This window comes from Erpetoichthys calabaricus, chromosome 15, assembly GCF_900747795.2.
Source record: "Erpetoichthys calabaricus chromosome 15, fErpCal1.3, whole genome shotgun sequence".
Lineage (NCBI taxonomy): Eukaryota > Metazoa > Chordata > Cladistia > Polypteriformes > Polypteridae > Erpetoichthys > Erpetoichthys calabaricus.
Window position 1 is genome coordinate 89,929,113 of NC_041408.2, and position 25,376 is coordinate 89,954,488.

The 25,376-nt window shown below is 39.4% G+C and overlaps 1 protein-coding gene across 2 annotated transcripts in view; it reads right to left on the reverse strand.

Moving 5' to 3' along the window:
- The window catches only part of znf451 (zinc finger protein 451), a 74,341-nt gene extending 57,366 nt beyond the window's left edge, over nucleotides 1-16,975 (reverse strand). The window contains exons 1-4 of one of the 2 annotated variants that reach the window (XM_051919128.1): nucleotides 16,877-16,975; nucleotides 16,398-16,499; nucleotides 11,393-11,458; nucleotides 79-168 (exon numbers count right to left, since the gene is read on the reverse strand). In XM_051919128.1, the coding sequence (XP_051775088.1) occupies nucleotides 79-168; nucleotides 11,393-11,458; nucleotides 16,398-16,478 (237 nt within the window). In that variant the 5' untranslated portion in view covers nucleotides 16,479-16,499; nucleotides 16,877-16,975. The remainder of the gene's footprint in view (nucleotides 1-78; nucleotides 169-11,392; nucleotides 11,459-16,397; nucleotides 16,500-16,876) is intronic. The other variant, XM_051919129.1, reaches the window with a different exon arrangement.
- Nucleotides 16,976-25,376: the final 8,401 nt, after the last annotated feature.

Consider the following 25,376-nt stretch of genomic DNA (forward strand, 5'->3'; position numbering starts at 1 on the left):
GGAACCTAAGGCATAACATTTTTAAAGAAAACTACAAAAAAAATCTTATTCATATAATTAGATAAGAACAACACTCACTTTCACAGAAAAAGATGTACTGGCTTCTGCTTCATTGTCGTCATCATCAATCAAATCAATATATTCCAGAACAGGTCTTTCAGTAGCTTCCTTTGGTAAAAGTAAGAAATAAAGAAACTGTATTTTACATTTCATAAAACTAATTATGCAGAAGGGTAAACAGTGGTAATTGTTATGTAAAGGAAAAGATTTTCAAAGCATGAAGAACACTACATGTACAATATGCTCAGCAAATAAAAAACTTGGTGTGCAGTTAAAAAAAAAAAAAAAGTCGATGACAATGATCAACTGCAAAAGTGCAAATGTTTTAAACGAAACGAGAAAAACTTGTTTTTTGTTCTTTTAATTATTGAATTTTGAACCATTAATTCACACAATAGGTAATAAAAAGTGGTACAGAACTTAGATACAGACTTAGACATGCCTTATGTAACCACTAGTATTTCAGCAGTGACATTAAGTTTATTGGATTAACAGAAAATATGCAATATGCATCATAATAAAATTAGACAGGTGCATAAATGTGGGCCCCCCAACAGAGATATGACATCAATACTTAGTTGAGCCTCCTTTTGTCCTCTAGACGCTGTCCTCCTATAGCCTCTGATGAGTGTCTGATTCTGGATGGAGGTATTGTTCACCATTCTTCATACCAAATCTCTCCAGTTCAGTTCAATTTGATGGACAGCCTGCTTCAAATCATCCCATAGATTTTGGATGATATTCAAGTCAGGGGACTGTGACGGCCATTCCACAACATTGTACTTCTCCCTCTGCATGAATGCCTTTGTAGATTTCCAACTGTGTTTTGGGTCATTGTCTTGTTGGAATAGCCAACCCCCCTGCGTAACTTCAACTTTGTGCCTGATGTTTGAACATTATCCTGACGAATTTGTTGATATTGGGTTGAATTCATCCGACCCTCGACTTTAACAAGGGCCCCAGTCCCTGAACTGGCCACACAGCCCCACAGCATGATGGAACCTCCACCAAATTTGACAGTAGGTAGCAGGTGTTTTTCTTGGAATGTGTTGTTCTTCCGCCATGCAAAGCACTTTTTGTTCTGACCAAATAACTCCATTTGTGTCTCATCAGTCCAAAGCACTTTGTTCCAAAATGAATCTGGCTTGTCTAAATGAGCATTGGCATACAACAAACAACTCTGTTTGTCGTGTGAGTTCAGAAAGGGCTTCTTTCACATCACCCTGCCATACAGATGTTCTTTGTGCAAATTGCACTGAATTGTAGAACGATGTACAGATACACCATCTGCAGCAAGATGTTCTTGCAGGTCTTTGGAGGTGATCTGTGGGTTGTCTGTAACCATTCTCACAATCCTGCTCATATGCCACTCCTGTATTTTTCTTGGCCTGCCAGACCTGCTGGGTTTAACAGCAACTGTGCCTGTGGCCTTCCTTTTCCTGATTCCATGTGTGTGTGTGTATATGCGTGTGAAAGAAAATGTAGAAAAAAAACACCCATTTTAAATTTACTTATAATAATTCAGCACAATCAAAATTTTTCAACTAAAAGGGAAAAAAAAATCTAATAATTACAATGACCAAGCCTATTGAAAACAAAAGCACAGCAGTGAAATATCCATAACTTAAAGGATTTGGGTGCAAAGAGCACCAAATAAGAACAAAATGTTATTTCTTTTTTTATGAAAGACTGGATGCACCTCAGTACACAGGATGCAGCTGGGTATACTGATGAGAATTTATGGAACAAAAAATATTCTAAAAAAAACAAAATTGCATGCCCAAGCAGCAGAGCTTGCCGTTTTCTCTGGGTGACTGTGAAAGGCAGGTTCTATATGGGTGGAGAGTGAAGTACAAAACAGTGTATAAGGGAAGTATGTCACGTTTAGTTACAAGCATCCTCCATGAGCTTTTAAAAAGTGACCACAGCTGCAATGTGGAGAGAAGGAGAACATCATAAAAAATCCATTAAGAAAGAGGACGGTGAAAGTAATTAAATCTCAGAAAGTGGAATAGCCTAAAGCTGGGATTTCCAACCAGTTGACTGCAGAGTTCTTGTTGGTCAAAAAATCTATACAAGTTGATTTCTATCCATCCGGCAGTTATACTCTATTGGTCATTTATAGCATTAATGTTTACGAGGCATCATCTATTGATGTTATTACATAATGCAAATAGTAATAAAAGTGCATTGAATTTTTCTTTCCAACAGATGAGACACTGCAAACATTATCACTGCTGCAGAGAATCCTAAACCAAATGCTGCACAAATGAGGCAACAGACCAGCTAACACTATAACTTAATAAAGGAAATTTGAATACAGAAACATGTAGCAAATAACAATGAATGAAAGAGGGAGCACTAGTCTTATTGGAGACCATTAAACATTCTGATGATTTGCCCTCATTAATGTAGGAAAATGAGAGCAGGAATAAAACATGCACATAAATAACAAACGTCATTAACAGCTATAAAATGGGCACACTGGCCTCCCAGGACCCAAGTTTGAGACCCCCCAGAACCAGATAAGTAGCCATTTCCCTCTTTACAACAGTCAATGGGCTCCAATGGAATTATGAAAACGAAAAAGGCTGACAGAGGAAGTACTATAATTTTTTTCTGTTTCAATTTTCCTTTATGTTTTGGTTGTATGCATGAAAATTTAAATCACACTAAAGCTTAGTTTAATTTATCACTATAAAAAGGCCACTCCTTATCTCTTTTAAGTGAAAGTGTAATAGGCAGGCATGAGACATTCACTTATCCCACAATACAATTCATATGGCAATTCAGGCTTCACAATATAATGTTCCTACAATATGAAGTTTTGATAAAAATGTACTGCATGTTTAATGTTTTTATTATTATTATTAGTCATTTATAAATCAAAACGATGCAAAGCAACTTCAAATCAAATACCTACGTTTTAAAATGTGTTTTTTGCAAGCATTTTTTATTAAAATACAACACTCAAATATTAACATAAAATAATTAAAAACTGCAGTAACATAAGAGATATTGCCTGTTAATTAACACATGCAAATAAGAATTTCTCCTGACAATAACAAACCTAATAACCTATACTATAAAGTTACTGCAGTGGAAAACCATTCAAATTTAAACATCTCGTTTTGTTTTCTGAGTGAACATAAAATATTGCCCCAACGATGGCTGACCTTTTATTTCCTGCTTGAAAGCCTTAACTACCTTGGCTGTGGTTCCTGACTGTATCTGCGTAGAATTTTAATGTTGCATTTACTTTAAAAAAAAAAAAAAAAAAAAAGACATGGTCAAAACTCTAAATGAAGTTGCGACCTTCCCACTGTGACAATACACCCTGTGACTGAAAACACACACTCAGTACAGTCATAGCAGAGACAGTTGTCTGATTTGACCAGAAAAACAAACACTGGGAGTTTGTCGGCTTTCTCCCTCCATCATACTACAGGACTGCTGTTACAAGACCAGCTGTGGTACGACTTCTCCTTGATGTAATCGAGTCCACTTTCTGAACCAGGGTCAGTGACAAATGTATCGAGGTCTCTAGCACTCATTCTCATGACTTGTGAGAGCTGCAGTTACTACAGCTTGCTGCTTCCAGTAGCATTTTAGCAATCATGAGAACTGCACCGATACTATGACAAGGTGGTGCTTCGGCGGGCCTAGCAGAGTTTGATTTGTCACAGTGGTGTGTTTATGAAATGATGCTGTGATTCACCACACTTGTCCAGGAACACAACTAAGTAAATGAAGTGTATGCGCAAAATGGTTAACCTGCACTGCAAGCTCACTTTCATATACTGTGATGTCCATGCTGTGTACCGATAACTTTTCACCTTTACATTATTATACAGATGATGAACAACAGATCTGTCAAAGTACATTAAGCTTGACCTGTTATATCTTCGTTCTAGTTTTTAGTCAAATTTGATCTGCTTTCAACAAAAGATGTTTGTTTGCCTTTTGTCTTTCATTTTAGTCTTGTTATAATATTATACCATGTACTACACACGTGGCCACATTTTGCAATGACAGGAGTTTGGATTATAAAATTAGATACAATTTATTTCATGCCTAGTAATAGGGGTCACATTTTTTAAACCGCTTTTAGTTTTCATTATTACTCCCTTTATGTCAGACACTTGAGATCAAAAATTCCAGGTTCTTCGCTTGTGTCGTTCAAATATTTCAAAACTATTTCTGAAAAAGATTAAATTTTCACGTGCATAAACATTATTAACAAAATAATAATAACAATAATTCTTTGCATTTATATAGTGCTTTTCTCACTACTCAAAGTGCTCATCAATTGCAGGTTAAGGACCTTGCTCAAGGGCCCAACAGAGCAGAGTCCCTGTTGGCATTTACGGGATTCGAACCGGCAACCTTCTGATTGCCAGTGCAGATTCCTAGCCTCAGAGCCACCACTCCTCCTCCAAAATTTCTCAGAAAAACAACTTAATATGTTTTTCCAAATCACTGAGGCGGGCATGGAAAGTCTCTATATTTTGCAGGGATATTGTACGAGGGCAATCCCAAAAGTAAGGTCTCCTATTTTTTTAGAAATACAAACAACCGTTTATTTTCTATAATGTTTACATCATTTTAAAGGTTAAAGACTTATTTGTTTTTCTACATAATCGCCATATCAGTCGATGCATTTTTGTAGACGCTGTGGTAGTTTTAGATTGCCCATGTCATACCAGCTCGCCGCCATGTTCTTCAGGAAGCGTTGAACCTCACCTTTCACCTCTTCATTGGAGCAGAATCGCCTTCCGAAAAATGTTCTTTCAACTTAGGGAACAGGTGATAGTCACTGGATGCCAAGTCCGGACTATAGGGTGGGTGATGAAGTTCCAACCGCTGATCTTTTTACGCCTGTTTTCCTCAACCTTCGCAACTGTCTCGTCGGAAATTGATGGTCTCCTGCGTGAACTTCGCACTTGGCGGTAGCATTCAACAGGAGCTCCATTTTCAAGGGCTGCCAAGCCAAGATTGAGTATCCCAGCGAAGCCGCACATGCTTGTTTGGGAGTGGAAGAAGCACCAATCACAACAGTGTGGCCAACAGCCGTACGAACAGTTTCTCTATGTCCCCACCGCTTTGGAGACCTTACTTTTTGGATTGCCCTCGTAAAATTCAGCAGGAATCTTATAAGGTAACATTTATATTTTTCAGTATATTACATATATACACAAACATTGGGGATTTATATATATATATATTAAATAAAAAAAAAAAAAAAAAAAACTTAGGACGAGACTGTAACAAGACGTGATCTTTTGATGAGAGACACTTTCACGTCCCGCGAGACGGGCAAGTCACGTCATACTTACAACCTTTGGAAGCAAGTCCTGTGATACACATGCAGAGCAGGTTAGAGATAATGAAAGTAGGAAAATTCTAAAGTCTCAAAAAAAGTAGAGCAAAGATCGCATTAGCACAAACAAATGGAAAATATCCATCCATCCATTTTCCAACCCGCTGAATCCGAACACAGGGTCACGAGGGTCTGCTGGAGCCAATCCCAGCCAACACAGGGCACAAGGCAGGAACCAATCCCGGGCAGGGTGCCAACCCACCGCAGGACACACACATACACACCCACACACCAAGCACACACTAGGGCCAATTTAGAATCGCCAATCCACCTAACCTGCATGTCTTTGGACTGTGGGAGGAAACCGGAGTGCCCGGAGGAAACCCACGCAGACACGGGGAGAACATGCAAACTCCACACAGGGAGGACCCGGGAAGCGAACCCGGGTCCCCAGGTCTCCCAACTGCGAGGCAGCAGCGCTACCCACTGCGCCACCGTTCTGCCCAAATGGAAAATATAACTCGGTAAAATAACGGAACGGCAAAAATAGATTGAAAAGTGTTTGAGGATGTCTGGGAGAGAAGAGAGACAGGGCAATGACTTTAAAATGTTCAAAGCGCCACACAGAATGCAGATGATGCTGCACAGGAGCAACAGCAAGCCAGCAGCTGATCGAGCAAAGTGGAGGTTAAAAAATTTTTTAAAAAATCCCCAATTAGGAGGGGTTTCGGAGGAGCAACCGCATCTAGTTGGGGTGGGGGCTTGGGTAGGCGAGCGAAGTGCAGATCACGCAGCATGGCAGCAGCAAGCCAGCAGCTGATTGAGCACAGAGAAGGAAATAAAAAAGGAATTTGTTTCCCATTGTATGGGGGTGAAGCTGTATATTTTATATATATATATATATATATATATATATATATCTATATATATATATATATATATATATATATATATATATATATATTGTGGCATATGGCCGGCCATTTATCCCAGCCAATACCCCCACACTGCCAGATGGAGCCCTCTCTGCGACGTGGAGAGGCCCCGAATTCCAGCAGGGCATCTTGGACCTTGGAGTTTTCCTTCACAGCCCTGCTGGATACCATGGGGGCCACCAGAGGACGCTGCAGGGAGGATCAAGGACTCGTATGTTCGATATAGCCCGGAAGTACTTCGTAGTTACGAGGAAGTAAGAGATAAAGTACTTCCAGGTTGAAAAAAAAGAAGAGTTTTAATCTGACCCGGAAGTGATAAGAATCACATGAGTGGGGGGAGGATCAGACGCACTTCCGGGTCAGGTACTATAAAAGGACTCTGGGAGATCCCAGCAGTGAGCCGAGTTGGGAGGAAGGGTGACTGAGCTGCTGGGAGGTGTGGAGGATTATTGTGAATTGTTGCATTGATTGTGATTATTGATTTATTATTAAGTATAGTGGTGGTGGAGGTGCTTGTGCACATTATTATAATAAAACCATTATTTGGACTTTTATCTGGTATCTGATCTGAGGGTTCAAGGGGACAACAGCGCCCCAATCTGTCACAATATATATATATATATATACAGTGGTGTGAAAAACTATTTGCCCCCTTCCTGATTTCTTATTCTTTTGCATGTTTGTCACACAAAATGTTTCTGATCATCAAACACATTTAACCATTAGTCAAATATAACACAAGTAAACACAAAATGCAGTTTTTCAATGATGGTGTTTATTATTTAGGGAGAAAAAAAATCCAAACCTACATGGCCCTGTGTGAAAAAGTAATTGCCCCCTTGTTAAAAAATAACCTAACTGTGGTGTATCACACCTGAGTTCAATTTCCGCAGCCACCCCCAGGCCTGATTATTGCCACACCTGTTTCAATCAAGAAATCACTTAAATAGGAGCTGCCTGACACAGAGAAGTAGACCAAAAGCACCTCAAAAGCTAGACATCATGCCAAGATCCAAAGAAATTCAGGAACAAATGAGAACAGAAGTAATTGAGATCTATCAGTCTGGTAAAGGTTATAAAGCCATTTCTAAAGCTTTGGGACTCCAGCGAACCACAGTGAGAGCTATTATCCACAAATGGCAAAAACATGGAACAGTGGTGAACCTTCCCAGGAGTGGCCGGCCGACCAAAATTACCCCAAGAGCGCAGAGACGACTCATCCGAGAGGTCACAAAAGACCCCAGGACAACGTCTAAAGAACTGCAGGCTTCACTTGCCTCAATTAAGGTCAGTGTTCACGACTCCACCATAAGAAAGAGACTGGGCAAAAACGGCCTGCATGGCAGATTTCCAAGACGCAAACCACTGTTAAGCAAAAAGAACATTAGGGCTCGTCTCAATTTTGCTAAGAAACATCTCAATGATTGCCAAGACTTTTGGGAAAATACCTTGTGGACTGATGAGTCAAAAGTTGAACTTTTTGGAAGGCAAATGTCCCGTTACATTTGGCGTAAAAGGAACACAGCATTTCAGAAAAAGAACATCATACCAACAGTAAAATATGGTGGTGGTAGTGTGATGGTCTGGGGTTGTTTTGCTGCTTCAGGACCTGGAAGGCTTGCTGTGATAGATGGAACCATGAATTCTACTGTCTACCAAAAAATCCTGAAGGAGAATGTCCGGCCATCTGTTCGTCAACTCAAGCTGAAGCGATCTTGGGTGCTGCAACAGGACAATGACCCAAAACACACCAGCAAATCCACCTCTGAATGGCTGAAGAAAAACAAAATGAAGACTTTGGAGTGGCCTAGTCAAAGTCCTGACCTGAATCCAATTGAGATGCTATGGCATGACCTTAAAAAGGCGGTTCATGCTAGAAAACCCTCAAATAAAGCTGAATTACAACAATTTTGCAAAGATGAGTGGGCCAAAATTCCTCCAGAGCGCTGTAAAAGACTCATTGCAAGTTATCGCAAACGCTTGATTGCAGTTATTGCTGCTAAGGGTGGCCCAACCAGTTATTAGGTTCAGGGGGCAATTACTTTTTCACACAGGGCCATGTAGGTTTGGATTTTTTTTTCTCCCTAAATAATAAAAACCACCATTTACAAACTGCATTTTGTGTTTACTTGTGTTATATTTGACTAATGGTTAAATGTGTTTGATGATCAGAAACATTTTGTGTGACAAACATGCAAAAGAATAAGAAATCAGGAAGGGGGCAAATAGTTTTTCACACCACTGTATATATATATATAGCTTTTTGTTTTCTTATTTTCTACTTCGTCTCATATGCAGAGATATTTAATAAATTTTCATTTAAAGGACTTGTTTCACTAGTTTCCATTTATGTTAATCGGTTTCAAACTATTATGTTTTCTTGTGGGTTCAAACAAATCTGTGTCTTTATGTGTGCTTTTTTGTATATGGTAATTTATTTACTTGCATTTAACCTGAGAACTTGTCACTGCACTCTGCACCTTAACTGAGATTGTTGAGCTTTATACTCGCATTTCATACATTCATTCGTTCATTTTGCAGCTTTCTAACATGGTAGAAACACTGAACAATGCGGCTTGTGTACAGTTTATTCCTACACAGGCATAGTTATCTTCTACAGCTAAACTAAATTGACTTTAAAGGTCTCCTGTGTTTAGGACATAAATTTACCTAAATAAAGCTGTGATTTCAGTTTTGGACCTGAAACAATATTTCATTTATGTATTGCTCTCTTAAAACAAAATGTACTTGAGCAATTTTCCTCAACAATAAAATGCTTCAAATATTTTACAGTGCTAATAACTATGCCTAATTATGTGATTTGTTGGTGTTATCGTGCCCAGACATTAGCAATTTCCTGGGCTGCTTTAACATGATAAGACATTCAGTTTATGTTAGTCTCCTGTGATGTCAAACAGCTTCTGACATGACACAATACATGCATCATCAATAAGATGTGAAGAGACTGCAGATTAAACAGGCCGGTTATCATGATCCCTGGTGCAAAAGGAAAACAACAAAGTTTCAGCATCAAGTCAACAAATCTTTGCTTACTTTCATTGTGGAGTTTGTTTTCAAGTATCATGTCAGAATGATACTAAAAATCCTTGTGTAGACAAAAACACTAAATACATTGCCAAAGGGTATAAGTAATCTAATTTATTGCTCACATAGCCATTTGTGCTTACTTTGCATTCTGAGCCACCCGGGAAGACACTGTGCTGACTGGAACATTTACTTGGGTTTCATCACTAGTTCCCTTATGTTTTCCTTTCTTTTAACATTTTAGAAAATTAGAATTAAAAGGCCAAATACTGCCTGGTAACATATGGAAAAAGACAGATTTTATAAAGAACATGCCTACGAAAAATCCTACAGAGATATATAACCTAGTAGTGGTATTAATCACTACACATTTTTACATCACTTTATTCATTTTCAGTTTTTTCTTATAAAACCTTAAAGATGAGTACCATCAAAATGACAAACACAAATCAAAATATACTAAGGTATGTGTGAAATATTTTAACAATTTATGCCTACCACAACAGTAGTTTTCTCTTTGAACTTTATGTTATTTGGTAAAAATTAAATAAAATGTACAAATGTAGTGTGAAATGTGACAATACATAAATAAAAATACAATGGTAAAAGTTTTTTTTGTTAATATGTTTAATTATCTCTTCATTTATTTATTTCAGTGACACCAAACACCCCATGAAATAAACCTTGGAACAAAGTCGGTTATTTTTACCTGTCAAAGTTAAGAGGCCGGGCTCTAGCGAGTACTGCGTTTTGATTGGTGAATTGCCAGCAGAGTACATTTAAACATCTAGCCCTCTAGTGCTACATTTACAGGCAGACACTTCAGATGGGGATTCCTGAGAATGTAATGAATTTGGAACGCCCTGGGTGAAAGTAGCACTACTTCTTGCACCTGTCTGCCAACCAATGCACATGTGGTTTGTTTGCCTCCCGTAGCTCATAGGCATGTGCAGAATTGCAGCTGTGCAGGTCTCCTCTACCGAGTAACTCCCTATTACTCAGCCTGGTGCATGAAGGAATCAGTACCCGAGTAATCAGTCTACATCAGTGGTTCCCAGATTTGGTCCTGGGGACCCCCTGTGGCTGCAGGTTTTTGTTCCAACCAGATTCACAATCGGTGATAATAATTGATAACAACTGATCTCATTTAATTATCTGGTCTTTTTAACTCTTCACTTATTCTGCATTCAGAAAAACACAACAGTAGGTTTTTACATTTATAATATATTTAGAAATATTTTTATTTTTTCTAAAGCTGTAAATGCTTAACTCTCTCTTGTTGTATTCCTATTATTTTCCCCTTTTTCTATGTAGTTTGCTCCCTTTATTTAACCCTAATAGTGACAATTAACAGCCAGCATAGCAGACACCCGGGATGATGAAAGCAGCAACGACTTCAGTGTCAGACCCACTAATTAGTAAAGAATCAATTAAATAACCAGAACACCTGGAAAAGCAGAATTAAAATTAATACTGTTAACAACTTAAAAAATACATATACCCATATAACTGCTTATTACATTTTAATAAAAAATCTACAAAACTTAGTTTGTAATTTCTACATTGACTTAAAAACACAGAAACTAAGAAATAGTGACTCATTTAATTAGGCTAAGAGTCCAGTGAAAAATGGAAGCTGGTTAGAACAAAAACCTGCAGCCACAGGGGGTACCCCAGGACCGAGTTTGGGAACCACTGATCTACAGGTTTTCCCTCAACTGCACCAAAGGATTCCAATTACTCTGGTAAACTGGAATGTCCATCATTAATAAACTGTACAACACTAATGCAGAGATTACACTGTATTGAAAAATATATCAAGAACAACGGAAGTGTGCAATGTATTCTGAGGTGTAGAAATCATTCCTACTTTAACTGATAAAGTCCACCTGAACTTAGGATACTATTAATTCTTCCTCTTTCTGGGTTACTGTTTTTCATTCAACAGAATATAAGTTGGAGAAATTCTGCATTATTAAAACTGTTAATAAAAGTCTGAGCTGTGCTCTACCTTCTAAACACCACTTCCTACCTGAAGCTCTTCTACATGAACAGACCATGCTGACTGCTCTTCATTCACATTCTCTTCTCTTTGATCCTGTGTGAAACACTCTGCAAGATTAATCTATTCACAAAATTGATACTGAGACAGTGTAATACATGCTGTAAATGATATTTTCACAACTATTTCATGACTATCGGAAAAAAAAAAAAACATGAAAATACTGTGCATTTTTATCATCTAAGCAGGAAACATTTAACTTATCAGTTTACCAAAATTACAATGTATTTAAATTAAAAGTGAAGTTTACAAGTAAAATACAGGTAAAATTCTGTTACAACGAACTGAAAGGGACTTACAGAATCTCATTACTACGAAATATTTTTTATTTGTCACTATTGTGCTTTCTTTAACTTGCATCCAGACGTTTGCAATCATTTCAATAGCTTCTTTTGCGTTAATTTTAATCTTCTCCTTTCTACAAGCTATGCTAACGAGAATTTTTCTCAGCATTTCCTTGTGATAATTCACTTTCAGGGTGCGAATGATGCCCAAATCCAATGGCTGAAGCACTGCTGTACAATTGGATGGGAGGAATTCAACGCGAACATTATCTGAATGTGGACGCATGCTGTGAGCTGCTCAGTTATCAATCAGAAGCCAAATCATTCTTTTTCTTCCTCTTCTTCATATTGTGATGTTTCTGAACTCATTGGGATACCAACAGGAACGACACGCTGAAGTGCGTCCTGAAGTGCAATTGCCTTGTCTGTGGAAGACTGTTTCTCTATTGCCGGGGCAGGGCAACAGCAGGCTCACAGCGGTTCAGTGACGTGCCACAGAAGTGAATCCTAAAAGATCGGGGTCGAGCTATAAGTCCATGTCCTATACCCCAAAACACGAGGCTGAGATTCAGTACTTTAGCAACACCAGCTTTATTCAGCTTGAAACAGGAACAGCAGAGTTATTTATTGTAGAGCGATCTGCCGCTCTCCTATACAGAGACACAGCAGTCAGGCAGGGTCGCGGCCAGGTAATCCTGTGCCCTGCATTTTACAATGTGCCTTGCATCACCCATCAAGATCTTTTCAGTTTGCTTTGGTGGCGAAGAAAAAAAAAAAAAAGTACAATATTTATGTTTGGGGATCGTTGTGCACAACTGAGCTGCGACCACAGAACTAACTGCTCTGCGGATGAATCGTTCAGGCATTTCAAGGTTCACTTCGTTGAAATGAAAGTATCTGCTGAATTCTATAGACTCGTGTCTCATTTGAGGAAACTATCGGGACCATAAAAATACTTCGTTGTAATGAAAATTTCATTGTAAAGATATTCGTTGTCACGGAATTTGACCTGTATTATAAGCATACTGTATGCATGCCAAGCCAGCCTTTCTCAGAGCCTTGTAACTTGTCAACAGCTCTAACCTGTGACTTAATAAAGTAGCTGGCACACTAGAACTGTGGTGTACTGTCCAAGGCACTGGAATTCAAACCACAGGGCTGCCATTTTCAGTTCCCAGCAGCACAACCACTGTATGAACAAATCATTTAATAATACTGGGTTAAAAGATGCACAAATAAAATACATTCATAACTGTAGTGTATCCCATAGAGGTTTTAAGTTGGCATGGATAAAAGGTGCCAGTTAAATATATCAAGAATAATAAAATCATACTGATGTAGCTCCCTATTGTTAGCTTATTATTTTTTTAATAACCTGCAGCTACTGAAAATAATAAATGATTTTTTATAATGGGTGCAGTCATTCTGCGAGTAGGTAGTGAGCTCCACTATGTCTTCACTTCTCTAGGACATCAACTGGCATGCAACATGAAGCCCTAGGATCTTTGCTGCTTTTCAGTCAGGATATCTTTTGGCCTATAACTTCAAACTGAATAAATAGGAGTGAAAATAATGTAAAAATCTCAATATATTTCAGATGTTTTTCTTTGCCAGGTTTAGGTTTCTTAAAACTTTGAGTCTACTCTAATTAAAAATGCTTCTAGATGTGTTAGACAAGAACAAAAATGACAAAAAAATAATATTCATAAACAAAATAGCCCTATCCAAGGCAATTACAGAACCAGAATACTGTATATTACAGTTGTTAACATAGAACTGTGTTTATTCCAGTAGCTAACACATTTACGTTTCTTGTTCTTGGTTATACAACAAGTTGGGACTAGAACTAGAACTTAAGTCTACATTTTTCACCTTTTCTTATGTCATCCTCAGGTCAAATATGACCCAGTTTTGTATTTGCAATCAGTAAAACGCACCTTACACTTTATCTGCTCAGGTTATAACAACAGAACAAAAAAATGGAAACATTCCATCATTTAAAAATTTGTTTTTCTTGCCATATCCTTCATGTCAGTTTTGATCCACCTATAGTTTAGTGAATTTTACTCTACATTTACGGATGTTATTCAAAACTCTTAAAAACAACATACATGTCATATTTTCAGCTCAGAAACTGAAACATCATTAAAAATCAATGGCACATTTTTGTGAAGCTGCCAGGGCTTTCGGGTCAATTACGACTGACAGTTTAATGGATTTTACTCTACATTTAGGATACCTTAATTATTTACAATCCATTAAACATCTTAAATGTTATCCGCACTAAAACATAGCAAAACTACAGGTTAATATAGTCAGTCAGTATATAAAATAGGATTTGGGTGGAGACCCTTGCTGTCCAGGGAACCTAAAAAGGTGTCTTAGAATGAGGTCAAAACAGACCCTTAAGATAAAACATTCAGTCAGAATTCAAAGACATCTTAAGAGTTAAAGGAATGCTTCATCTAAACATGATATATATTACAACCTAAACTGTAGTTTTAACATTTTAATCTAAAGTTTTCATGCAGAATGACAGAAAAAAGATTATGTTATAAAAGAACCAATCAGGCTACTTGTGCTGTATAATAGCAAAAAACGTGAAAAACATCAATGGAAATACGAAAGAAACTCCTCACATTACTTGTGCTGTATAATCTTCATGTCCATTATCCAGTCATGCAAAAAGCATGTATTTTTTGCTAAAATATAATGAATAGCTACATTTGGGGGGAAAAATGAACATTTTAAACAGGAAAACACATTTCCCACAATACTGTGGTTTTGAACTGAAGACCCAGCTCTCCCCCTCATTCATTGGTCGAGAATCCGGTCTTCAACACGAGATTAAATATTTTCTTCTGCTGTCACTATAAACTTCAAAGATCAAGTAACAGAACCAAAGAAATATAATTTTTCGGTGGAGTGTTCCTTTAAACGCTAATACTCTAACCACCACATGGCACTTCTAACAATGTAAAACCAATTTCTACACTGTTACACTTCATTTGATAATTTCCCATAGGGATTAATAAAGTATAACAAATCCATCCATCCATCCATTTTCCAACCCGCTGAATCCAAACACAGGGTCACGGGGGTCTGCTGGAGCCAATCCCAGCCAACACAGGGCACACGGCAGGAACCAATCCCAGGCAGGGTGCCAACCCACCACAGAGTATAACAAATCAAATATCAAAATGTAACCAAAATAAAAAATTCATAAGTACTGTACATTGTCCAAATGTTGTTGTATTTTAACAAACTGTGCATCAGACACCCCCTCAAGTAAAACGATAAATCAGTAGTTCATCTTGAAGTGGTGACTATGTGCATCCAAAGGTTTACTCTATACATTAAAGAATTGCTCCACATAAAAATATTGATTTATATGTTAGCTGCGCAATGTAATTTGTACTGGTGGCCGAGTATTTCTTGAATTAAAGACAGGATTCTTGACCAACAAATAAGGTGAGAGGTGGATCTTCAGTACAAATCATTCCCACAAGGCTTTAGTTTCCTGTTTATAATGTTTGATTATTCTAAAAGAATATATTTAATATTTTTGCAGGTTTTGAGTATACAACTCGATAACACGGACACGTGGATTAGGCATCATGAGTAACAGGACATTTTTTTCTTTATTGTATGGACGTTTTTGAAATTGTTTGCCACTGTACTGCATTGGTCACTATTGGCTTTTTTTTTTTTTACTCTCCGTTCTGAATGAAAACAAGAGATTTAAAAAAATATCCAGCCAACACTACAAACTACAGATAACATATAAAACATATGATCTTTGGAGGGAGATTTTATTTTTTCTCCTGCTTGACTGGAGTGTTTATTAATTTATTTTCTGTCCTCCTGGTCATCTGACTGTATTGTCTTACTCATCTATAGAGACATACAAAATAATATTGTATATAAGGATGCTGCTTTTCTACTAATTATAGATCTATTATATAAACATGGATGGGTTTGTTAATTTTGTTACTTATTCATTATTAAATTTTACCTAATTGTGTTTGTTTTTTTTTCTTGTAACCATCTCTTTGACAACTTGCAAAGAAAGCACTTCAAGCAAAAATCTATGTGGGAAAAACGTGCTATAGAAAGAAAAGCTGTTGGTTTTATTCCTTTAACTACCCAAGCCCATCAAGGTTTGTAAAGTTATTTTATCCAAATTCCATGCAGCCTCTGGCACTGGGCATGAACCTGAAAAATTGTGCCAGTCTATTTGTTGCAGGGGTTCCTACATATCCACTCATCTATTGTCTAATCTGCTTATTTTATTAACAAGATAGCATGCAGACCAATTATTGTGGTAACCTATTAAATTTTTATTTGCAGACTCGCACAATGAAATGTTTGCATGATGCATTAAAACGTTTTTAAAAAAGCTGTCCAATTTTGCGCATTAACGAAAGTCGCATATCATAAATACTGACTACTAGTGAACGTTAAATACTTTTTTTAAGCAAAAACACTGGTGACAAATTTACAATTATTTTTAAACGGTTATCATTGATAAATGCACTACATTAAGGTTCTATTCCAGGACGAACATATGAACTTTAAATCTAGGGCTCAAAATGGATCACTCTAAAATGGAGGGCTCTGCTTAAAACATAACCAAAAGTTTAACACTTTTTACATTTCATTAACCTCGAAGTTGTGGCATCACCACTCACCCCAACGAACTCGACTTCATCATCGCTACAGCCTCCCGTCTCCTCATTCGCCTCACAATCTGCACCGCAGCCTTCCGACATCTCCGTGGAATTTCAGCGATCCTGAATGAAGAGAAATGGAAAGTGTGTGAATTGTCGTTGATAAAGATAAGTGAAGGAGAAAACACGAGGTATCCTGCCAGCGAAGGGGCCTTCTGGACACTGGCACAGCATGCAGCTCCGTAGTCCAGTTTAAATTATCAAATCGACACACAAGTAGCTGATACCAGGATTTAGTTTGGTGTTGCAAACTGATGCTCAGAGCCAAAGCACAACAATCAAGGCCCTCCATTTGCAAAACAGTGCTTAATCATGCAGAACCGGAGCACGACAGCGTCTCAACCCAGGTCCGTATGATATAAGTCATAAACGTCGTCACGTAACGGAACGACTTTGTATACAGCAAATAAATTAACTGACTTCAGAAGAAGCATTAGTACCTTCCGCTCTTCTCATCCGGCAACTGCTTACTAGTTTTCGCGCGATTCCAACACATTCAAACACGCGTGATTTCACAAAACCACGTGCGTGTGGCGCAGAGACCGTTGGGAAATGTAGTTTCCAACGTGCTTCAACCTTCGAGGGTCTATAAAGTGCAAGTTAGGATTTTGTTTATTCATTGTCAGTGTTGGTTATAAATGACCTTCAGATATTTCATGTTTGGCTCAAACAGTGACGTGCGGTGAGGCACGGACACTTTCAGAGTCAGATTTACAAATTTATGAACTAAAAAGAGTAGCTTATTCACTAATCAATTGGCAGCCATCATGCACATTGACTACTCGTTATGTTTCATATCTCATTCTTTACACACACGCAGGTAAGGCGCGTATTTGGCTAAGAAGAACGTTACATTTCTAGCAGCGAGAGAGAGCGCATTTGCTCCTCACCCTCCATGTGTTCTAAATTTGCCATCGCGATTCCACAATTCAGGGCGGCACGGTGGCGCAGTGGGTAGCGCTGCTGCCTAGCAGTTGGGAGACCTGGGGACCCGGGTTCGCTTCCCGGGTCCTCCCTGCGTGGAGTTTGCATGTTCTCCCCGTGTCTACGTGGGTTTCCTCCGGGCGCTCCGGTTTCCTCCTACAGTTCAAAGACATGCAGGTTAGGTGGATTGGCGATTCTTAATTGGCCCTAGTGTGTGCTTGGTGTGTGGGTGTGTTTGTGTGTGTCCTGCAGTGGGTTGGCACCCTGCCCAGGATTGGTTCCCTGCCTTGTGCCCTGTGTTGGCTGGGTTTGGCTCCAGCAGACCCCCGTGACCCTGTGTTCGGATTCAGCGGGTTGGAAAATGGATGGATGGATGGATTCCACAATTCATACTCATTAATACAAATGAAAGTACAGAGTGGTGTACAAAAAAAAACGGATTTCAAGTTTGACCATGATTGAAATTTTTAGTTGTTTTTTTAAAAGCTTTTAATTCTAATGCTTTAATCAATTTTAATATAGACTGTTCAAAAAAAGGATAACAAGAAAAACAAAAGAATATTTTATTTAAGGTCAAAATTTAGTTATTAAATATTGGATTGTTTTTTTCTTAGTCTGATCCCATTTTTTATAAAATTGAAAACCGTTGATGGTCTTACCTTTATTTGTAAACTAGCAAAATACCCGCGCTTCGCAGCGGAGACGTAGTGTGTGAAAGAGGTTATGTAAACATATATATACATATACATATATACATATCTACATATACACATATCTACATATACATATATACATATTCGGTGACTAAGTGCATTGTAACACGGGCTGTGATTGTTACATGGGAGGGAGACGACAAATCACAGCTTCCCGCTTTCTAATCGGGCCTGTGATTGGTGCTTTGACTGATGCCTAGATCCCACAGTATCTCCCCTTAGGAGAGGCGTTAGGCAAGTGTCATTGAATAGCGGCGCTGCAAGTTTAGTTTCTTTTCAATAAAGTCAGGCGTTAGGCAAGTGTCATTGAATAGCGGCACGTCATTGAATAGCGGCACTGCAAGTTTAGTTTTTTGAACAGGTTTGATTCATCGAAGTGATCACTCGTGCTGTGTTCAGTCAGTCACTCGCTCGCTTCTTATTGTTTCGCTGCCTTCTCAATTGTGTAATGAATGTTTTCTTCAGCGCTCTTTGTGGCTGTTCCTTGTTTTCAGTTCACATGATTACGTAGGAGGCGTGATGACGCGATACGCGACTCCGCCTCCCACGGCCATCGAGCTGCACTCCATTACAGTATATGGACAAAAAAGAGGTTCCAGTTATGACCATTACATGTACAATTTCGAAATGAAACCTGCCTAACTTTTGTAAGTAAGCTGTAAGGAATGAGCCTTCAACCTACACGGGAAGTTGGAGAATTAGTGATGAGTGAGTGAGTGAGTGAGTCCGTGAGGGCTTTGCCTTTTATTATTATAGATGAAGGCCATGCGCCTATCCTTCCCCACGAAAATCTCCGTCACTTTCTTGTAAAAGTCCTCCTTATTTTCCTGTAGTTTTAAAAAGTCTTAATCTTCCATTTTGGCAGGCAGTTCGAATAAAAAATAACAATAACCGGCCCGCTGCAGTGCACGTGACTTTCTGATGTCACTGACTTATCGGTGCCTCTGCGTAGAAGAACAGGAGCAACGAGCACCTGTTAGGCTCACATGCGCCCCCTTCAGGGCGCCACGGTACTGTCCGCCCTTTCCTTGTGCCTTTTCACTGCGGATTTATGTTTGATCAGCAAGACTAAATATGTCACACACATTCATTAAAGATATTAGCCAGACTGTGGAAAGTCAGGGTGTATAATAAACGTGTCTGCACACATTATATTGGCGACATACAGAGAGACAGCGACAGGCACACGACAATCGCAGGCATCAACCCCGTGAGTGTGTGAGGAGAGCGCAGTCCGACGTGAGGTGAGGCTTGCGTTTCTCCCCTGTATTTGAACAGGAAATGTGCCAATTCAGTGATTTTGATTATAAAAATGATGAAAATTAGTGGAATCACACAGAAAACAAAATTATATGTTATCATTATTATTTTTTTTCTTTTCAAGATGACACCTGGCTCCCCTGACTGCACTTCCCTGGGCTCAAAATATACCTCAGTAAAATACTGTATGGAACAACTTCGGTGTTCATAAGAATTACTTATGAATGCTTTGGATTCGCTTCATTTCTTTTCTGACTCATTGGTACGATAAAACCCCCAATATGATATACTGTTTGACCCGTCTTAATGTCTGCTCACACAAAAGTTTTTGGGGGTTCTCCCCAATTTTAGACTCTAAAGACCAGAAAAAAGCCCTTATTTTTAGGCTATATTTGGTCCAAATTTGGTGCCGGAAACGACACCCTTATGATAAACCAATAGGTGTCTTCAGCGAAAATGATCAGGAGGGGTTTGAAGTTGTGTAGGCCACATCAACCAACCCCTTAGGAGTTTCACCCATAACGGTATACGAGGGGTCAAACTTACTCCTTCTCACAGGGGGAACAGTGGATCCTGATAAAACTTTGTGGGTACTGGTGACCCATGAGAAGAGTGATTGAGGGGAACTGGAAGAGAAGAAATTGAAAAGTGGGTTTCACAAAGAGTGTGTATGTAAGCAGAAAAGATGTGATAAAGGGTGAGTATGAAAACACTTTGAAACTTTATTTCTGTGCTTCCACCGCCTTTCATTCTATCCAAGTTTTATCTGAAGTAGCATCAGTAACCGTGACTCTGCTGTATTTTCTTTTTCTTTGGATGTCCTTGTTTTTCTGATTATTCTGCTCCGTCCTTGGGTTCTGCTCTTGGATTCCACTTTGGGACATGTGTGCTTGGAATCCTTCCACTTACATTTAGATGTATGTGCTAAGCAGATGCTTTTATCCAAAGTGGCTTACAAAAGAGGTCAACATAACTGAGTACACATCAGTCTGGGATTACAGGACGACGTTACAAAATTGAGCAGCACAAGTGAAGAGTTCAGGACAAAATCCAAGCGCGTTACACTTCCTAGTGTAACAGTAGATGGCGCTATACCAGCGCTTGACCCGACACACAGACACTGACAACACGTCTATAAAACACCAAGAAGCTGTTTAATTTCTTTTGCCTTCTTGTACAGTGCCCAAAGCACCTCCACCACAATCAACAAATACACAAAATAATATTCAGTTCTCTCCTCCACACCTCCCAGCAAGCTCTGTCCACTACCTCCCAACTCCAGCTCGTCTTGCTAGGTTCCCATCAGTCCTTTAAGTAGTCTTTGACCTGGAAGTGCTTCTGTCCTTCCGACCACATGACTGGCTGGCATTTCCGGGTCTAATGAAAAATTGAGGTTTTCTTCAGCCCGGGCTATAAGGAAAGAATATGTCCTCAGGTCCTTCAACAGCTCCTCCTAGTGGCACCCACGGCATCCAACAGGGCTGAGAAATTGAACTCCATGTTCCAGGATGCCCTGCAGGAATCTGGGGCACCACTACGCTGCAGGGGAGCTGCCATCTAACATTTTGGGGGAAGCAGTGTCGGCAAGTAGCTCCTTCCATTCCAGGGATGTCCCCAGGGCTGGATTAACCATTAGGCAAAATAATCATGTGCTTAGGGCATCAAGAGAAGGGGGGCACCACAGAAATTTTCCATTGTTGGATTTACCATGGACCATATAGTGCAAAATTGAACTAGGTTCCATGAAAAGGGGCTGCCACAGTAAATGGAAAAAATGACATATATATATATTTATAAATATAATAATAATAAAAATAATAATAAAATAGTAATAATAGAGGCTAATGATATACAGTATATTAATCTTGGGAATACAAGAAAATTAGAATCTGGTAACTGCCGCACTGTCCACTGAGGCTCAAGTGATTGTTCTTGTATTCGTCATGTTGGCTGTCCCGGTCAGTCGTCCACTGAGAGTGAGTACAGGTCATATATATGAGGGCCCAAAATCTTTTAAGTGCTTGGGGCCTCTAAAGGATTTAATCCAGCCCAGGGACGTCCCAGCTGGGTTGAGCTGGCGGCCGTCCATCACACTAGGTTTCAAAACTCCAACTTCTAATATCAGTTAGACAGAAGTTCACCAAACAAGAGAGTCTTCAAATGCTTCCTAAACACAGAGAGGGAGTCAGATTTCCAAATTGAGGTGGGCAGCTCGTTCCACTAGCCAGGATCTACACATGAAAAGAGTCTGGACTGAGATTTAATAGCACACGGAGGTGGCCTCACCAGACACCATTTAATAGCAGACCAGAGTGGTCGAGAAGGAGCACAGGACCTCTGAAATGTATGGACGCTGACCCATTGACTACTCTATTGGCAATACCTGGCACTACAGAAAGCCAGTGCAGTGATCTGGAAAGAGGAGTGACATGTGCCCACCTCAGCTAATTAAACACCAGATGTGCCACTACATTTTGAATCAATTGCAGCTGCTTGGTGACACCTGCCAATCCAGGTGTGACAAGACCAAAAGCCTGGACAAGGAGTTGTGCTGCATACTCTGTCCGATACGATCTGATCTTGTGGATATTCTATTGAGTGCAGGGTCATTTCTGGGCATAAGGCTATCTACTCAAGGCCCTAGGGTGCCCTCTAGTTATCGGGGTGCATTACTGCAGCCCTTCTGTAGAGATTCCTTTCTCTATTTTGTTTAGAAACACTTGTCTGGACCGGACTGTAACACAAATACATGTTTATGGTGTACACCTCAGTGGCTCCTGCACTGTCTACTCTATGTACAGAACAATTTGTGTACTGCAGTGTGCCAGGCATCTAGTGTGACATGTGGCCTTGTCACTACCTGTCCCCCACACACATGACCATGAGACAGAGCCACCTCAACTTCGGCAGTTAGGACTCACCCACTGGTCTTCCTATGTGACACACAGCCTGCAAGATGGATGCCTTCACCAAATTTGACAGTAGGTAGCAGGTGTTTTTCTTGGAATGCGGTGTTCTTCTTCCGCCATGCAAAGCACTTTTTGTTCTGACCAAATAACTCAATTTTTGTCTCATCAGTCCAAAGCACTTTGTTCCAAAATGAATCAGGCTTGTCTAGATGAGCATTGGCATACAACAAGCAACTCTGTTTGTGGCGTGAGTGCAGAAAGGGCTTCTTTCTCATCACCCTGCCATACAGATGTTCTTTGTGCAAATTGCTCTGAATTGTAGAACAATGTACAGATACACCATCTGCAGCAAGATGTTCTTGCAGGTCTTTGGAGGTGATCTGTGGGTTGTCTGTCACCATTCTCACAATCCTGCACATATGCCGCTCCTGTATTTTTCTTGGCCTGCCAGACCTGCTGGTTTAACAGCAACTGTGCCTGTGGCCTTCCATTTCCTGATTCCATTCCTTACAGTTACAGAAACTGACAGTTTAAACCTCTGAGATGGCTTTTTGTAGCCTTCCCCTAAACCAGGAGACTCAACAATCTTTGTTTTCAGATCTTTGGAGAGTTGCTTTGAGGATCCCATGCTGTCACTCTTCAGAGGAGAGTCAAAGGGAAGGAAGCACAACTTGTAATTGACCTCCTTAAATACCTTTATATCTCATGATGGGACACACCTGTCAATGAAGTTCAAGGCTTAATGAGCTCATCACACCAACCAATCAGCATTGAGCAGTGACAGGCATTCAAATCAGCACAATGACAAGGGGACCCACATTTGTGCACAGCCAGTTTTTCACATTTGATTTAAATTCATACAACTAAATACTGTGTCACTAAAAATCTTTGTTCTGAAAACACCGCAGTACTCAGATGTTCCTAGGAAATGAAAGACAGACCACTGTTATCTTTATTGTTGAAAGGAGAGTCAATTATTATGTAGGCTGGGAGGGGGTCCCAAACTTTTCCATATGACTGTTTATATATATACATAAAAGGGATATTCAAAAAAGTTTCTGCATTTTTATATTTTTGTCGGAAATGGTGAAGGCAGGAGGAGTAGTCATTGGCTGTGACTGAGAGTGTCATGTGACTAGTTCTGTCTGGCAAGCCGGCTGCCCTTGTAGTTTAGTATAAGAGTTGTCACCCTGTGGTGAAGACGGCTTATAAATTGCACCAAAGAGGAGCAGCATCCTGTCATACACTTTTTGTGTTCAGAAGGTGTGCAGGGAGCACAAATTAATCTCCGTATGTGTGCTCAGTTTGGGGATAAAGTTCTCTCTCGTAGAGTCGTCTATGAGTGGATTGAAATGCTCGAAAATGGCCGTACTGCTGTGACGGATGCAAAGTACTCTGGACGTCCAGCTACAGCCACGTGATGATGATGTGATCAGTGGCTATGAACTGAACCAAAAACATTTTTTGCTGATGGCATTAAAAAGTTGGTACAACGCTGGGAAAATTGCATCACAAAGGAAGGTGACTATGTAGAAAAGTGATATACAGTAATCCCTCGCTATATCACGCTTCGCCTTTCGCGGCTTCACTCCATCGCGGATTTTATATGTAAGCATATTTAAATATATATCGCGGATTTTTCGCTGCTTCGCGGGTTTCTGCGGACACTGGGTCTTTTAATTTCTGGTACATGCTTCCTCAGTTGGTTTGCCCAGTTGATTTCATACAAGGGACGCTATTGGCAGATGGCTGAGAAGCTACCCAACTTACTTTTCTCTGTCTCTCTTGCGCTGACTTTCTCTGATCCTGACGTAGGGGGATTGAGCAGGGGGGCTGTTCGCACACCTAGACGATACGGACGCTCGTCTAAAAATGCTGAAAGATTATCTTCACGTTGCTATCTTTTGTGCAGCTGCTTCCTGAAACGACATGCTGCACGGTGCTTCACATACTTAAAAGCTCGAAGGGCTCGTATTGATTTTTTTATCTGTCTCTCTCTCTCTCTCTCCCCCTGCTCCTGACGGAGGGGGTGTGAGCTGCCGCCTTCAACAGCTTTGTGCCGCGGGTGCTTCGCATACTTAAACCAAACAGCCATATTGATTTGTTTGCTTTCCTCTCTCTTTCTGACAGTCTCTGCTCCTGAAGCGCACTCCTTTGAAGACGAAGATATGTTTGCATTCTGTTAATTGTGAGACGGAACTGTCATCTCTGTCTTGTCATGGAGCACAGTTTAAACTTTTGAAAAAGAGACAAATGTTTGTTTGCAGTGTTTGAATAACGTTCCTGTCTCTCTACAACCTCCTGTGTTTCTGCGCAAATCTGTGACCCAAGCATGACAATATAAAAATAACCATATAAACATATGGTTTCTACTTCGCGGATATTCTTATTTCGCGGGTGGCTCTGGAACGCAACCCCCGCGATGGAGGAGGGATTACTTGTAATTTGTTTTTGAAATTCTTAATAAATAGAGTTAAAAATAAGTGCAGAAACTTTTTGAATGTTCCTTGTATATTTACAGGTAGACTATGGGGCTCTGCCCCCTACTCACTTTGCTTGCCCACCCCCAGGTTTGGTTTACTGGATATACAATTTAAAGAGATTGTTATTTTTGATTTATTTATTTATTTATTTATTTTTTAAGTTTATTGATTTGTAATCATTCCATACAAATAGATCAATTTTTACAAAAAAAAAATTAGAATTGAAAAGAAATTAACCCCCACCCCTGAGAAAGAGAGCATGGCCAATGGAATAAAACTTAAAAATAGTAAAAATGAATAAATTGATGAGTTTAATAGGCGGCTACAGATAAATGGAGAAGAGAACGTAATGGGGAGAGAATCTACATCCTCAGTGCTTTAAGAGCTTATTCTAAAATGTTATTGATCAGATCCTGCCAGGTTTTGAAAAAGGTCTGCACAGATCCTCTAAGTGAGAATTTGATTTTTTCCAATTTTAAATAATATAAAACATCAGTCACCCACTGACTTAAAAGAGGAGAATTAGGATTCTTCCAGTTTAGCAAAATAAGAGATTGTTGTTGTTGTGATGTAAGACTTTGCATATAACTTGATAAATATTTTTGTATGTGTTTATTTGTAATTTAGGAAAAGCGATGTGATTTAGTGGTA